This window comes from Talpa europaea (genome assembly GCF_964194135.1).
Source record: "Talpa europaea genome assembly, chromosome: 3".
In the NCBI taxonomy this organism is placed as follows: domain Eukaryota; kingdom Metazoa; phylum Chordata; class Mammalia; order Eulipotyphla; family Talpidae; genus Talpa; species Talpa europaea.
The window spans coordinates 151,407,883-151,424,215 of NC_140069.1; the positions used below are offsets into that span (position 1 = coordinate 151,407,883).

Below are 16,333 nucleotides of genomic sequence, written 5' to 3' on the forward strand. Positions count from 1 at the left end.
GGTGAGCCCGGGGCAGGGGACGGGGCCGCGGTTAGGGTGGTTTTGATGTTGCTCTTTTCCTCCCAGACTTGTCTGTTCTCACCCTCCGCCACGGGTCCCGCCGGGGCGGGGCCGAGACCGGCCGGCTTCGGGGCCCCGCGGCCCTGCTCTGGGCCACCCCTGTGGGGCTGGACACTGCCCCGGGAGGGGAGGGGCGGCTCCCGGCGCTGGATTTGGAGACTCTCTTCTTCCCCTCGCCGGGCCCACAGCGACGGTGCCGAAGCCCCTTCCCGTGATGGGCTCGCACACTAGAGTATGTTCTGTCTTGATGCAGCAAACGGCAAAACCTATTTAGAACCCCAGAAGCCAGGCTCGGAGGTTCTGGGGTGCCCCTCTTCCTGCCCTGAAACAAAACCAGCAATCCATGTCCAAGACCTTGCCCTAAAAACAGGCTGGGAAAAGCAGGACGGCTGCGTGCGTGCCACTGCCTACCACCCCAGCGCGGGAACGCCCAGACAGCCGCGAGCCGGCACAGACACCCCGTGGCTGCTCCTGCCCAGAAACCAGACAGAGCCGCGGGGCCACCCACCCGAGTCTGGCTGTACTGAAGACCTGACACCTGCCAAGAGACCTCTAAGTCTCACATTTGAAAGAACAAAGGCATATTTTGAATTCCGATATGATGTTGATGTTTCCAAAGTTGTTCTGTTTAGAGAAAATGAAATAAAACAGACAGGGTGTTGCCTACATGAAACGCAACCCCGATGACCTTGCCTGACCCTGGAGCAGCCTCGTGACAATAAACGGCTTCACTACGGATGGCGTGAGGGGTTCACGGAGGAAAGCCACTTATCCAGAGACACGGGGGTGGGCGGAAGGGTGCACACAGCTTACGCATCCTGGCTGAACCACACAGGGCCTGTCTCTGGACACCGGCAGAGTGGGATGGGCACTGGGCCCAGCCCCTCCACGGTGAGCACTGCCCACCCACGGGTCCAGGGCCCAAGGCAGAGTCCTGTTGGCTGGCCTAGAACGGACCTACAGCAAGTCAAAGTGCCCAGAGAAATGCTGACCCACACCCCAGCAAGCCAGGAGCCCATGTCCAACCTGCACAGTCCTTTCCTGGACAGCCCAGGACGCGGAGGGGAAGGTGTCGCCAGGGCAGAGGCCGGCTCTCCAGAGGGCCCCCGGGGCGGGGGGTGGCCACACACCTCAGCCCCCTTGGGCAAGGCCTGTGGGGACACACGGGGCCTGGAGCAAAACCCACCACAGCGTCTTCAAGCCGCGTCATGAGCCCTGGCAGCAGTATCAGGCGCTGGGGGACAAGGCTGCCCGGTGCAGGAGCTGAAACTCAGCGCGAGGCCGCCACAGCCTGGGGCACACGGGGAAGGGGGACCTGCGTCCCTGTGGTGGGTGCTGCGCAGCGCAGGGTCTCAGGAGGAAGACACGCTCAAGGTCAGGCGCGAGGAGCCAGCGGACAGAGGACAGTGCGGTCAATCGCGCCTTCGGATGGTAATGTTGAAATGAACAAAATAACAGAATCAATTTCTAGTCCTGAGAAACAGGCAATCCAGCCACGAAGCCGCTCCCCAGTGCTCGCTGCCACCCGCACGCCCAGGGCCACCCCCTCTGGGCAGCAGAGGCTTGGGGGAGAGACCTGGCAGGGGGCACCTTGGGTACCCCGAGAGAACAGCGACTCTGGAGGGGGCGGAGGTCAGCATGGAGCCCCAAAGCTGGGTTCAGAACAGCAGGACTTGCCCATAGGGAGGGGACACAGAAGGGGAGGAGCTTTGGCGACAGAAGCTCGTGGAGGTGCTTCCCCCTAACCTTCCCCCGTCTGGCGGGGCCCTGGCTCCAGACCCATGAAGGGCAGGTCCGGGCTGCGGCTCGCGGGGGTGCCCGCTGCTGCGGTGCAGCGACAGACAGCTGTGGGCATCCCTTCTGCTCACGACGAAACTGCAGCCTCCACGCCATCCTGAAGACGTCCTGTATCCCAGCAACACCCACGCCCTCGTCCCTGGAGCGGACCAAGGTCTGACTCAGGCTTCAAGTGAAACCGGCACTTTCTGCTGGGTGGATTTCAAGGCCTTTGCATGCTTGAGGAGATAACCAAAAACAGGGTGGCCACTTTCAATCTCGAGCTCAGACGTGAACCTGAGAGGCTCTCGGCGAGCACACGTGAAGCATGTGAACAGCTTCTGCACAGCAGCAACACAGGCGCGGGCAGTGACTGGCCGTGCACAGAGAGACCTGGTGAGCCACGGCGACTCGTCCCCATGGCAGCCACTCCCGAGACTCCCAAGTGCGCTGCCTGCTTTGCGCGCGGCTGCTGCACGGACAGAGGAAGCCTCTTCCTCCCGTACGGAGCACAAAACAACCAACGAAGTGTGCTGACAACGTGCGGGCAGGCAGGGTCGGGTCAGGCAGGCAGGGCGGGCGGGTGTGCGTTTGGTCACATCACCTCGGGCTGCCCCTGCGCAAGCGCCATGCCTGCCCCTCTACAGGAAGCCGACAGCGTCAGGGACCGACAAGGGCCCTGCCCACCCACTGGGACCCGAGGCCCAGCAGCCACAGACCCCAGGCTGGGGCCCGCAGCACCGCCAGAGCAGATGGGGTTGCAGGCCAGGCCTGAGCCGCTCTGACTGGCCAGCGGCAGGAAGGGACAGCGTGACTGCGGGCGGCCATGGGGTGGGGATGAGGGCGGGCAGGCGGGACTGTCTCCTGAGGCGCCTGTGCAGAAGTAAGCACCAGAGTAACAGGGGCAGGGAGAGGGCAGTGCCTGGCCCCTCAGCCTTGAGCCACTGTAGGGGCCAGCTCCACCCCAAGGCCTGCCCAGGTCTCCACACTGCGGCTGAGGCCTGCTGCCCTTCCCCAGGCATGACACCAGTCACTGGGGCAGCCGGTGGGGCCAGAGGGAGCCACCCTTCAGTCTGGGGCGCACCTTGGGCAGGCGCACGCTCGCTCACCTAGCACCAGGGCACAGCCACCGAGGGGAGCCGCCCTGGGCTGTTGCCAGAGCCCTGGGGCCCTGCATCTTAGTGCTGCAAGCCCACGCGGCTCTGGCCCACGGCAAAGTCACCCCCAGTCTCTGTGCACAGCGCCCCTATCGCTCAGCCCAGAAAAGCCGCTCCAGGGCCCTTCCAAGTGGGAAACGTGCAGGAAATCAAGCACGTCTGTGGAGTGGGGGCGTCGGGCCAGGCCCAGGGCAGCAGGGCTCCCTCCTCCGCACCAGCCCCACCTCCCGGTAAGGGCGTCTTGACAGTGTGGCCGTGAAAACAGAGAGCTGGGGGGCCCTAGCAGGTGGCCGGCGGACACAAGGGAGCCACCACCTCGGGTACAAAGCCACGCGCGACCACTGTCACCAATGCTCCGGGCATCGCCGCGCTCACAGGGCGAAGCACTACACTGAAGGCACCTGCTGCCCCGCGGGGTCACCCTCCGGGAGGAGCCGGGGAAGGCCGGCCCCAAACCCCACTGTCTTCATTCAAAAACAGGTCGTTAAAGCGCTGAGCCACTGCTTCAGAGAATGAACAAAATGTGCTAAATGGCAAAATCTTTTTTAAAAGCGAGTCTCCCACCCCCGCAGCTGAGACATGATAATGCAGCCGCGGCTTCCTGTGCCCATACGGAGCTAAGGGGTGAGAAAGCTCTTAAACCCCAAAACCTATTTCCCTAAGAGAATGATTTTCAGTGTGACTTAGCAGGATGGGCAAAAACACTCACAGAAACGCCTTCAAGGTCACGGTTTCCCACCAGCCAACATGATGGCCTTTGGGAGTGACGAAGCTTTTAATGCTTCTTTTCCTGAATTGCAAAAACGAGTGTGTATTATTATCACAAAGAGTTGTGTCATCGCCACCCAGTACACTCTTGCTCGTTTGTCTTCACCACCTCACACGGCACCCGAGACAGAGGGAGGCTAACAGAGGGCAGCTGAGGGAGAAGCCACTGAAGGCTCACTTTTATTTATTTATTTTATTTTATTTTTTGGGACCCTCGCCAGCGGCCAGGGAAGGAACCGACGCTGCAGAGGCTGCGGGCAGCCCCGCAGCCCAGGACTCAACTGCTGCGCCACCGGGGAGGCCCTGAAGGCTCACTTTTAATCCCACCTATAAACTGGCTAATTCCTCAAACGCCATCTAAGCTAGGAAAAATTCACCAAAATAAACAGTCTCCTCCAACAACAATGACAGGACACTAAGTTAGGGAAAACAAATGAACAAAGAAAGACCAAAAAAAACTTCTAAGTAAAATCCATTCTGTGGAAGACGATCCCACTCAAAGGGAACCGGGTGACATTTGAGATCTGCCCCGCCCAGCTCCCAGGAAGGTGACTCGCCCCAGGCTCGCTAGGAGGAAGCTGGCTCGGCTCTCAGCACCTCCCTGACGTGCAGTCTTGGCGGTCTGTCCGCAGCTGAAGCGCCAGCAGAAGTGCGCAGCACCCACAGGGGCCTCCGTTTCCTGACTCCATGACCCCCACGCGGGACAGCAGTGCTTGTGCCCAGTGAGGGCTCCCTGGGAGACGGCCAGCAGACCCGGTCCTCGCCCACAGCTTGACTCCTCGCCCAGGGCCTTGCTCGCCTTTCTGTCACCTCCCACGCAGCGCCCGCTGGACAGGAAGGCTGCCCTACTGGGTGCTCATGCTCCCACCCCGGGTTCTCACCTGTGCGCTCCCCTTACGGCTCCCACATCCCAGTCTCTGGGGGCCCTGCCAGCCTCTCCCCTGGAAGAGTCACATTCCAGGAGGACGACCCCACCCAGCCTGCGCTGGAGGCCCTCAGAGCTTTGAACGGAGGAAGAAAAGTCATCTGTCTGGAAACTACAGAGACAGTGATTTAACTGTCTGATGATTTAACTGTCAGTGATTTAAGTGATTTAAAACTACAGTGATTCAACAAACACAACAACAAACAAAAGACCAGAACAGTACACCCTAAAATCATGCTCTGATATAATAATGTAGCTAATATATAACAAACCAAACAATAACTTCTCAAAGATGCTTATTACAGATGGACACCTTGATTCAAAGTTAAGAGTTCAGAATATCAGAGAAAACCAGGCTGTTTCTATCTTTGAAGCACTGTTCCTACTGCTATTCCATTAGATTTTGTTTTAACCAATATAGTATCAGTGTTTGAAGTAAAATTAGGCTTAAATGGAAACATTACCTAGCTTTTTATTCATACCATAATCCCATCCCCTTCGACGCTCTTTAAAGTGTGGATATCTGCAAATGTAAGTTAGAACACGCATTTAAAAAGCGGCACCCCCTCTGGCTGGAACCCCATGAACAAAGCAGCGCAGCCTGCCTCATGCTGGACCTGCTCATCTCTGCCACTTACTGATTTTTAAAAGAAACTCAATGCCTATGTTCTAATATCCCTCACTGAAGCGTGTGAGGCAGTGGTTCTAGCTTGCTCAGCTCATGACACTATTATTCCCGGCTGACTGCTGGCGGCAATGCAGACAGAACCACAGCCGCCCCAAATGAGGCATGGCCCGTTGGGCCCAACAGGGCTCTACCTTGTCATTTTCCATAAAAAGCTCGTCAGCGGATTGAGATCAGCTTTTATGACAACAGAGGAAATATATTTAATGATTTAACATAAATACATTACCAACATTTTCAACTCGTGTTTGAATGATCTGCTTTTGAGTCCGAGTTCTATATTCTCCCACCTTGAGGTTTAAAGTGAGGCAACTATCCACCCGGACGAGCTGTTGCTAAAATCAGAGCACACAAACCTGATGGACCTAGACACCCTGCATTTAAGGCCATTTTTTAGTTAAAAATCAGGGAAGAAGGGAGGAATTAAAAAAAACTAAAATCAGACATCTGCTGCTTCATATCTAGCCATCCTGGGGTGTCAGTGCTCACTGAATGAAGCAACTCACCACATACATAGAGCAACACAAGGGCAGGTGTGAGCGCAGAGACCCAATGCAGTACCAAAGCCCCTTCAAGCTATGAGGAACGCCACCACTTCATCCAGCACGAAATCCCTCTAGGATCTAAGTGGCAAGGTTGCAGCCACAGCTTAAAATAGCTAAACTATGGCTCCTGATTTTCCTGCAACGACTGTTTTCTGTTACAAGTCTTCAGAGAAATGATTAAGATGTAAATCCAAGATTGACACCAAGGAAAAGGCAAACACCTGGGTGCGAGTGTATCTTTTGTTTCTCTGGCTCTTAGTCTATAGACACTGGGTTCTGGTTAGAGCTAAATTCTCCCGAGTCTCCCAAAGACCACTGGAAGCAGAAAGCTCTTCCCAAAGAAGAGCGTGCACACAACAGTGCAGCACAGCAGAGCGAGGCCGCTGGAATCCCAGCCCGAGGACTCACGACAGAGCAGCAGTCAGAACGGATGAGCACCGCCGGCTCCCACAGGCCTGCGTCTCTTCCTCTCGGCCACCGTCGCAGCACGTCCTGGCAGCAGCAGGAGCGCAAACGGGCAGACTTCACATTACCAAATTCTAACTTTTCAAATACAGCTAGTAGTGGAAAATCATCCCATTCATCTCTGTAACAACTCTTCAAGACCAGCCTTCACCCACAGTCTAACTTTACGCAGGGTAGACCTCACACATCGGGGCCAGTCCCGGCCAGCGAGCCCAGCCCTACCGGGCCGTCACCTACTGATGGGGCTGGAGGAATGAACCGCAACGTCGGCTGCATTAAACCTGCAGAACCGAAGCTCACCAGGAGGGTCATTTTTCATGTGCCAATAGTCTTCATTTGGAACAGCATACTTTTTTTTTCCCCTCAAAGTATTAATATTCCTATCTCATTGTCTGTATCCAACGTGAAGTCTTATTTTACTAAATTAAAGAAACACTATCAGTGAACACACCGAAGTGGGGTTGGAAGTGAGCCCCACATTAATTCATGTTTTCCTCTCTTCCCCCTTCTGGGGATCAATCACCACTGTTAATGACACACTGTGATAATGTGTATCTCATTCACTGCAAAATACCTGCCCAAAGTTCTGAACCCCGGGAAGCCAAGTTTCTACAGCAAAAACCCCAAGTGCTACTAACATAGAAGCCATATTTGTCTCACGCCTGACTTCTGCTGCTCACCTGGCCCTGCAAGAGCAGAGAGTCATGGGCAGTGTTAATTTGTAACGGGGGTCCCCAGGAAAGGGGGAGGTTCCAGGTTCCCTGCCCCACCCAAAAGGAGGGTGGAGCTGAGAGAGAGAAGAGGCTGCAGAGGAGACTGAAGAAGGAAGGAAGCAGGATGGAGCCAGAAGGAGGCCTGGAGGAGGCACATGGAGCCTAGAGACACGTGGGGAGGGGACAATGGCAGCTTTTATCTTGATTTTGATTTTGTTCTTTTCCTTCCAGGCTTGTCTGGTTGTTTCTGACCCTTTTCTGTGGGTCCCCACTGGAAGATGCTTTAGGCTTGTGGCAGGCTTTGGGGCCTTGCTCTGGGCCAATCCCACTTGGATGGAGTTCTACCCACGAGGGGACGGGTCACTTTGGGTGCTTGATTTAGAAACTAGACTCTTTGCCTTTCCTGTATTGTTTCCTAGTTTTTATTAAAGTTCCTTCCCATTAAAGTCTCATATGTTTTGTGTGGATGCGGTGGATGGCAGAACCCATTTAGAATAGGCAATTTTGCAGGGTTTGGGCTGCCCCTCTCCCTGCCCTGTAACAAATTCACTGGGTTTATTATGAAAATACCATACTGGTGTTACACTAAAAAGGATATCCAAAAAACCTCCCTCAAACTCTGGACTCCTAGTGCCTGTCTTGAGCGTGACCACTGGCAAGTTTCATGTGAATCCTCCCAGAAGTTTTCGAAGTTAACGCTGGCGTGCTTAAACATGTGTGCACGTGGATGCGGATAAAAATCTGGAATATGCAAGTGAAAAATTTTGGAGAAAACAAATTCCTTACTCTGAGATGAACACCATGGTTCAAATCAGTGCAAGTCACAGGAAAAATCTAAGAGAAGACTCTTTGGCTTATTACACTTTGTTAAAAAAAATTAGTCCTGGGCCTCCCTGGTGGCGTCGCAGCGGTTGAGCGCTGGGTTGCGAAGCTGCCCGCAGCCTCTGCAGCGCAGGTTCCATCCCCGGCTGCTCCCCGGCCACCGGAGGAGGGTCCCGCATGGCGCGCAGACCTCTCCTGCCGCCCGCTGCTCCCCTCAGCAGTGTACTTGGGTCCTTCTGCCTGCTCTGCTCCCCGCTCTGGCTCTGGTGAATTCTCTCACCCGCCTGCGCTTCTGACTGTGTCCAGTGCTTGCATAAATAAATAATCTTTTAAAAAAAAAATTAGTCCTTCAATATGGCAACAAGATTGTTAATTTACTATGTCACAAGAACCTTTGCACACAAATTCAGTATTAACCACCTGCTTGCAGCCAAAGGTCCATGCAAGTCAGCACCACTGACACCTGAGACTTCCAGCAGCACATGCCTATTTTGGGGACATGCCTACTGTGTTTTTAGCTACCTCTGGCATCATCTGATGGGATGTAACAAAATACTAGCTAAGACAGGAGAGTCCTCCCAGCTCCCCAAAGGGAAGCTCATCCTGGAAGCCCCACCTGGGCTATAACTTCCTCCCCCTGTGTTTCCTGCTTGTAGCTAAAAGCTGACCACACCCTTGTTTGATTCTTCAAATTACTGGGCTCACATCCCCCACAAAGGAACAGAATTTTAAAACCCTGAGGGTCTCACTGCAGTGAGTCACAGGCACCCACGACAGACCGCACCAGCCCAGGGACCGCCACACACCCCTTCCCTAAGACAAGGGACTTCCCACTAAGCCTAAGGTAAATACCATTTTCCTGAAAATACACACGTTTTTCTGTCGTCTTAAACGGTGACACCAACTCCTGACTCAGAATTAGGGAGAGCAGAAAGGACAGGCCAACGAAGTGGCTTCTCCATAAGTCAATGAAGCAGAAAACTGCCTGGGGCGAAAATGCATAAACCAAAGCCGGGGGTCCTCCTAGTCCCTCAACTCCCCGCCCCAGCTCGCTCCCCATCAAAGCGGCCCTCTCGCCCGCCGCTGGCATAAAAACGAACCGAAGGTTTAGTGACCTCAGTATCGACAGGGCTTTGGGGACGGCCCGGGCTCCACGGTGGCGTCAGAAACTGCCCAAAGACGACGACGCGTCTCCTCGGGAGGGCCGCCCGGGGCCGCCCGAGCAGGAGCCACCCAGCCCGCCCCCCGCGGCTCTACGTCAGCCAGGGCGAGGCGCGGCCGGCGGGGCTAGACCTGGGCGCGACCGACCGAGTGGCCCGGCCACTTCGGTGTGTGTTGGGGGCGCCCACGGGGGCGGGCGGGGAGGGACACGCGCTGTGCTGACGGCCCCCTGCTGGCGTGCGCTGGGGGGGCCGACCCGGCGGGCAGGAGGGGGGTGGGGTCAGGGCGGAGGGCGGGCGGTGGGCGCAGCCTCCGGGTCTGGTCTGAGGCGGGGGTCGGGGTCTGGTTCTAGGGCAGGTGTCGGGGGTCGGGGTCTGGTCCGAGGTGGGGATTGGGGTCTGGTTCTAGGGAGGTGTCCGGGGTCGGGGTCTGGCTCTAGGGCGGGTGTCCAGGCTCGGGGTCGGGTCCTAGGGCGGGTGTCCGGGCTCCGGGTCCGGTGCGGGGTCGGGGTCTGGTTCTAGGGCGGGTGTCCGGGCTCGGGGTCGGGTCCTAGGGCGGGTGTCCGGGCTCCGGGTCCGGTGCGGGGTCGGGGTCTGGTCCTAGGGCGGGTGTCCGGGCTCGGGGTCTGGTCCTAGGGCGGGTGTCCGGGCTCGGGGTCCGGTGCGGGGTCGGGGTCTGGCTCTAGGGCGGGTGTCCGGGCTCGGGGTCGGGTCCTAGGGCGGGTGTCCGGGCTCGGGGTCTGGTCCTAGGGCGGGTGTCCGGGCTCGGGGTCGGGTCCTAGGGCGGGTGTCCGGGCTCGGGGTCCGGTTCGGGGTCGGGGCCGGGGCCGGGGCCTGGCCCGGGGTCGGCGTCGGGACCGGAGCGGGGAGCCGGGCCCCGCCCCGGCCGCGCCCCGCACTCACCCAGGCGGGCAGGTCGCAGGCGCGCACCCCGAGGCGCACGGCGCGCTCCTCGTCCTCCAGCAGCGCCAGCGCGCGGCACAGGCGGGTGGCCTTGAGGCCGCGGCTGCGGCGGCACCACACGAGCAGCGCGAGCGCCAGCAGCACCCAGCTGAAGCTCAGGCCCAGGTAGCCGAGCGCGTACACGGGCAGCAGCAGCGCGAAGCTGCGCGCCAGCTGCGCCAGCAGCCCCGGCACGTCCACGCTCAGCGCGGGGCCGGAGGGCTCGGCCGCCGGGCCGCCCCCGGCCCGGGCGGCGCCGGCCTCGGGGCCCGGGTCGCCGGCGCCGCTCATCGCCCCGCCGCCCAGCGCTGCGTCCCGGGAGGCGGCTCGCCCCGCGCCAGCGCCCCTCTGAGGGGACCGGCCGCCGCGACGCGCCCGCCCGCCCGCGCTTCCGCCAGTCGGCGGCGTGTGGCGTCAGCGCGCCGGCGGGCGGGGCGGCGGCGCGCTCCCCGCGGGGGCGGGGCCGGGGGCGTCGGGCGGGCGGGGCCGGGGGGCGCCACGCCCAGCGGGCGGAGGGCCAGCGCGCGACGCCCCCGCCCCGGAGCGGGTGAGGCCCCCCCCCGGGCGTGTGACGTCACCGCGGGGCGTTCTCCGGCGCGGGTGTTTGACGCGCGGACCGTCCGTCGCGCGGGGTGACGCAGCCGCCCCAGGCCCGGCCCGGCGGTGAGGGGCGGAGGCCGCGCTCCGTGGTGGCTGCCGAGCGCCACTGGGTGTTGCGGGCCGCCCCAGCTTACCTGTGGCCCCGGGCGACGAGTCCTTCCTCCGCGGTCGTCATCCGCGCGTGGGCTCGGGCTCGTGACCCCTGATGGAGCCGGGCTCCGGGGCCGGGGGCGCCCTGATGGTCGTGGGCTCCTGGCCCGGGACTTCTGATGGACGTGGGCTCCTGGCCCCGCGCCCCCGACCGATGGTGCCCTGTGCCCTGGGGGAGTCCGGAGGAGGCGGGACATCCACAAGCCAAGCCCCATTCCCGGTTCTATCAATAACGAGTGCAGCTCTCTCCTCAGGTCTCAAAGGAACGTTGGAGTGTTGATGAGCGGGGGTCTCCCCTAGAGAAGGCACCCGAACAGTGCCCCACGTTCATTCAGGCTGCAGGCAGAATTCAGTTCCCTGCCTCTGTCCAGTTTCTGCTTGCTGACAGCTGGGCCGTCCTCACCTCTTTCCACGGTGTCCCTCTTCCCTGGAAGTTTGTCCATCTTCCAGGGAAGCAGAACTTGCCTGCTCGTGGCGTATCACTGCAGGGTCTGCCCACGTGAGCTCGGACACCAGGGGCAGGACCCTTGGGCCGTTCAGGTCACTCCCTACCAGTCTCTTCATTGGTTGAGAGAAGAGGGGGGCACTCGTGGGCCCCAACTATGGCTTCAAATAGCAGATTATTTCTACATTTATAAAGAGAGGCTGTAATTTTGCCTATTTCATCTTCCCCATGCTTGGAGTTCAGGTAATGACTGAAAACGACAATAATAAAAGTATTAATAACATCTGTCAAGGCCTTGGTTTGTGTGAGGTGCCATGGAGACCCTGATGTACTGGGTAACCCAGTCACTGCACAGTAGGCATCTGATATTCCATTTTCACTGATGAGTGAGCTGAGGTGCCGGCGGCAAACGGCCCATAGACACGGTGCTGCCACCCACCAGGGCCATGAGCTCAGCACAGATGCCTCGGCTGCATCAGTTACCACAGGCTAGGCTTTGTGGCACAGCAGCACGTGGACATCACAGTGATCCCGCGAGTGCCAGGAGACTAAAGAGGCCAGGAGAAGTGTAAAGTTGGTGCTTAATATTGTGAAACAGGTTCTGGTGTTTTTTTTTTTTAATTTATTTTTATTTATTTATACAAGAACTGGTTACAGGCCGGATACACAGGAGGGTGAGAGGATTCACCAGAGACAGAGCGGGGAACAGTGACTGAAATACACTGCTGGGGGGAGCAGTGGACGCAACATTCCTGCAGGTGCTCGCAGCCCATCCCCCCAGTCAATATTTTTCCTTTTCTCTGGGCCCAGAAGTGCTGATCCTCCTCTGCACTATGAGAAGTGAATGATCAGGTGGAAAGTTTTCGTCTGGTGCCCTATTTGGTACAACCACTAAATAAATCACAACTACAGTAGGCACTGCCCTCCCCCCTTCCCTTCTTCCTAAGTGCTGATGAGAGGAAATGATGCTAAGTTTAAGGCAAGGAGCTAAAGAAATGGTCTTTGTATCTGGATCCGTAAATTTATAAACTGATTCTACCACCAAATAGATGAATTTAAAAAATCTGAAAAATTAATGTATTTCTACAGAAACAGCAAAGGCACAGACTGAGTGACATGCCCATGGATGCTGCCCCACCCCGAGAGCTGCAGTAATGTGGGAGGACCTGCATCCAGCCTAGATTAAAGAAGCCTGATAGGGGCCTCCCTGGTGGCTCAGGGGTTAGGACGCAATCCCCAATCCCCGGCCAGGGAGATACCCACAAGGCACGGCAGACCTCTCCTGTCTCCCCGCTGCTCCCCTCAGCAGTGGATTTCAGATATTCTGCCTGTTCTGTTCCCCGCTCTGTCTCTGATGAATCCTCTCACCCCCCCCCCCCGCATCTCTGTCCTGTACCCCAGTTCTTGTATGCATAAATAAATAAATCTTTACCCAAAAAAGAAAAGAAGCCGGATAAACCTGAGCGCAGAGTACTTGTCTTAATGTCTCAGTTCTCATTTCCGTGAAAGTCACTCTACGAACACTGTGATCCCGACCCTCTCGCAGCGCGTGCTTCCGAGATGTCGGTATCTGGGGAAAGACTCCGTCGTGCCAAAGGCTCAGGAGAAGTTCTTCTCACTGCCTGCTGCAATTTCTAAATCCGCTTTGGGGGTTCACGTTCTGGCTCCTAAGCGGGGGCGAGAAGCCGCTGCCCCGCGGCAGGGCAGGGGCAGGCCGGGGCGGCGCCGGCGAGGAGCCCCGCAGGAGGCCCGCCTCAGTTTCCTCGTGGGCGCCCCTGTGTTCGGGGACGCTGCCCAGCTCTCGGCTGAGACTGACCGCGGCGCAGCCCAGCTGTGGCCCCGCGCCCCGGGCGCCGCGCCAGGCCGGCCCGCGACACCCCCGCCCCCACCGATCGCGGACCAGGCGGCACCCCGCGCGCCCCTCCCTGCGGCGGCGGGAGTTCCGGGCCAGCGGTCGCTCGGCACTCTGCTGCTCCGGCCTGCGGGTTGCTAGGCGTCGGGGGCGCGCAGGCGCGCTGGGGCAGCCGCGGGGCAAAACGGCCGGCGTCGCTCGGCTGTCTGCTGCTCGGGCCTGCCGGTTGCTAGGAGTCGGGCCGGCGGGCCAGAGGCGCCGCCGCGGGGCATGCCGGGCCGCGGCTCCCGCGCTGGGCGGCCGGCGCCCGCCGGTTGCTAGGAGGCGGGACGCCGCGGGCCGCGGGCGAGTGGCCATGGAGCCCGGGAAGGTGGGTGCCGGCGCCGAGGGGCTGCGCGCGGCCGGGCTCGGGGCCCCGTGGGCGCCGTGGACCCCGCCGGACCTGCCCGCCGCGGCGCCGGGCCGGGCGGACGCGGGGTCGGTCCCCGCTGCCCGCTCCCTCAGCACTGGGGGACCCCGCCGGGCGGCCCCCTGGGGACCCCGCGATGACGCCCCCGGTGACCCCGCCGGGTGACCCCGCTGCTGCTGCCCCCGGGCGACCCCACGGGGTGACCCCGCTGCTGCCGCCGCCGGGCGGCCCCCTGGGGACCCCGCGACGATGCCCCCGGGTGAGCCCGCCGGGTGACCCCGCTGGCGATGCCCCCGGGGCCCTCCCTGCCAGGCTGGAGCCAGGGAGAACGTGCGCTCTGGACCCCAAAGCCGTACGCTCGAGCAGCACTTTTAAAGGGCTTTTGTAACTAGTAAATATCTCCGAAGTTAGGCTTTACCTCTTTTCATTTAAACCCACGGGCGCGCGTTTGACGCGCTGTGCCAGGCGCCCGAGGCCGAGGCTGCAGCCAGTTCTCCAGCGTTTGGCGCTGGCTGTATTGTGTTGTATGGCGTTGGGAAAGTTACTTAACCGGTCTTTTCCCCTAGTTCATAAAGTTAGGACAATTACAACCCCAACTTTATAGGGTGTTTACAAAGATTAATGAATCCTGTTCACAAAAGCGTTTAGAGAAATGCTTAGAATATTGTCATTAACACTCAGCAATTGCTGGCTGTTCTTAACTGGAAAGACCATCTCTGACAGTCAGGCAAAGAGTTTACTAGAGAGTCAAAGTGAGGACTTGAGCCCGGGAAGCGTTCACAGGCTGATGCACCCTGTGAGAGCTGTTCCAGCAGCCACACGTTTGGATTTAGCTGATGTAGGTGGGATGAGTGAGTTGCCAACATCGAGAATGTGAATAATTTTGATAGGAGGGGCTTTTAGGTCCAGATGGGCCACGCAGGACCAGTCTCTCTCTAGGGCACCTGCAGAGACACACACGGGGCACTTGTGAGATCCCCACGGCTCCTTAGTGGCTATGGGCATGGACAGGCCGGCTCTGCCTTCCATGGCAGATTCCTGTGCAGACACTGGATGCCACAGTGTGCAGGCGGCTCTGCTCTCTTGTGTCCACAATGGTTTTGGGGCTTGTGGGGATGTTGAGGTCTCTTCAGGAAATTTGCAGTGTGTTCACATTATCTTTCCTGGCTTTCACATCCTGTGCTCCTGTGTGCCTTATCTCGTGTCTGGACCTGTAATCTGGGACTTCTTGCTGGGACAGCACCCGTGGTGCACCAACACAGATGGTCTGGGGTGAGCTGGTGGTGCCACAGACAGGCAGGAGGTGGGCTCACAAGGGCCAGTTGGGCTGGGGCTGTGGCCGTGGACTGGATAGGAAGGCAGATTCCTGTGCAGACACTGGATGCCACAGTGTGCAGGCAGCTCTGCTTTCTTGTGTCCACGATGGTTTGGGGGATTGTGGGGATGTTGACGTGTCCTAGGACGTGGGCGTGATTGTCATAGGACCTGACATGGAACCAGGCCTCTGAGTAGGCACGTCCCCGGCCCCAGCCCAGTCCTGGGCCACGTGCAGCCGGGAGGAGAGGCCGGTCCTGAGGGAGAGCGGCTTAGTAAGGTTTGAGGAGCAGTGACAATTGTTTTCAAGCCTTTTCTGCAGACCAAAGCAACATGGCTCTCTGTGCATTGGTTACTGCTCACTAATGCCCAGCTAAGGTGGTGCCGGGACTTGAAGGCATCTCTGCCACCCGCAGCCTGTTGGGGAGCCCAGACACCCAGGGAGCGCCCCACCAAGCCCTCTTGCCGGTGGGCTTGTACTGTGACTGTGCTGGCCGCCCCTGCAGCTCTGCGCTCCTCAACAGGTAACCAGCATCATCTGCACCTCAAAGAAATCATCTTGGGCCATTATGGCCCAAAGGACAAAGAAGCTTCTGGGGTGAAAATATGTAAAACATTGACAGCTGTCAGTGAAGCCTCCTGCCCCCTCCCAACCTGCATGGAAGCCTCTTATACCTCTGTTCCAGAGGCCTCTCTGGGGTTGCAGTGGCTGTGGGGTGCCTCCCAGGTTGCGTTGAGTGATGCGCCCTGCGGGAGGTCCTGGCTCAGGCTGGCTTTCTGAGACCAGCGGAATGACCTGATTCCGGCCCTGTAGGCAGGTTGAGAGCTGCTTGGACTGTTCGGTTGGATGAGATGTCACATCATTGTCTGGGAAGCTGCTTTCCTCAAAATAGGGCAGCAGGACAGGGCTGCCTGGAGACCCCAGCTTCACCCCAAGAGTGAGACTTTATTTTCTTGCCTCCGAGTTTGCCTCGAGAATGAACATGCGGGACAGAGCCGAGCTGCTGCCGCTGCCTACGGCCTGGACACTGTGGGGAAAAAACCCTTTAAAGTTCAAATTTGCAAGTTTTTTTTTAAAAGATTTATTTATTTATTTATTTATGCATACAAGAGCTGCGGTGCAGGCCTCCCTTGCACCGTCAGGGAGGCCCAGAATCTACACGTTTTAACAACCCTAACTTTTTTTTGATTTACATATTTTTAAATAATCATCCATTTCTTTTCTTTTCTTTTTTTTTTTTTTTAAAGATTTATTTATTTTCATACAAGAGCTGGGGTATGGGCCTCCCCTGGTGGCGCAGCAGTTGAGCACTGGGCTGCGAAGCTGCCCGCAGCCTCTGCAGCGCAGGTTCAATCCCGGCCGGCCGGCGAGGGTCCCACATGGTGCCGCAGACCTCTCCTGCCGCCCGCTGCTCCCCTCAGCAGTGTATTTTGTCAGTCTGCCTGTTCTGTTCCCTGCTCTGTCTCTGGTGAATCCTCTCACCCTCCCGCATATCTGGTCTGTACCCCAGTTCTTGTATAAAATAAATAAATCTTTAAAAAAAA

The 16,333-nt window shown here is 58.4% G+C and overlaps 1 protein-coding gene across 2 annotated transcripts in view; it reads right to left on the minus strand.

Moving 5' to 3' along the window:
* Positions 1-10,309, minus strand: part of ESYT2 (extended synaptotagmin 2) — a gene marked incomplete at both ends in the record, with an annotated part of 44,368 nt that extends 34,059 nt beyond the window's left edge. For both annotated transcript variants that reach the window (XM_084230085.1, XM_084230084.1), the window contains one exon: positions 9,980-10,309. In XM_084230085.1, coding sequence (XP_084086211.1) covers positions 9,980-10,309 — 330 coding nt within the window. The remainder of the gene's footprint in view (positions 1-9,979) is intronic.
* Between the last annotated feature and the right edge of the window lie 6,024 nt (positions 10,310-16,333).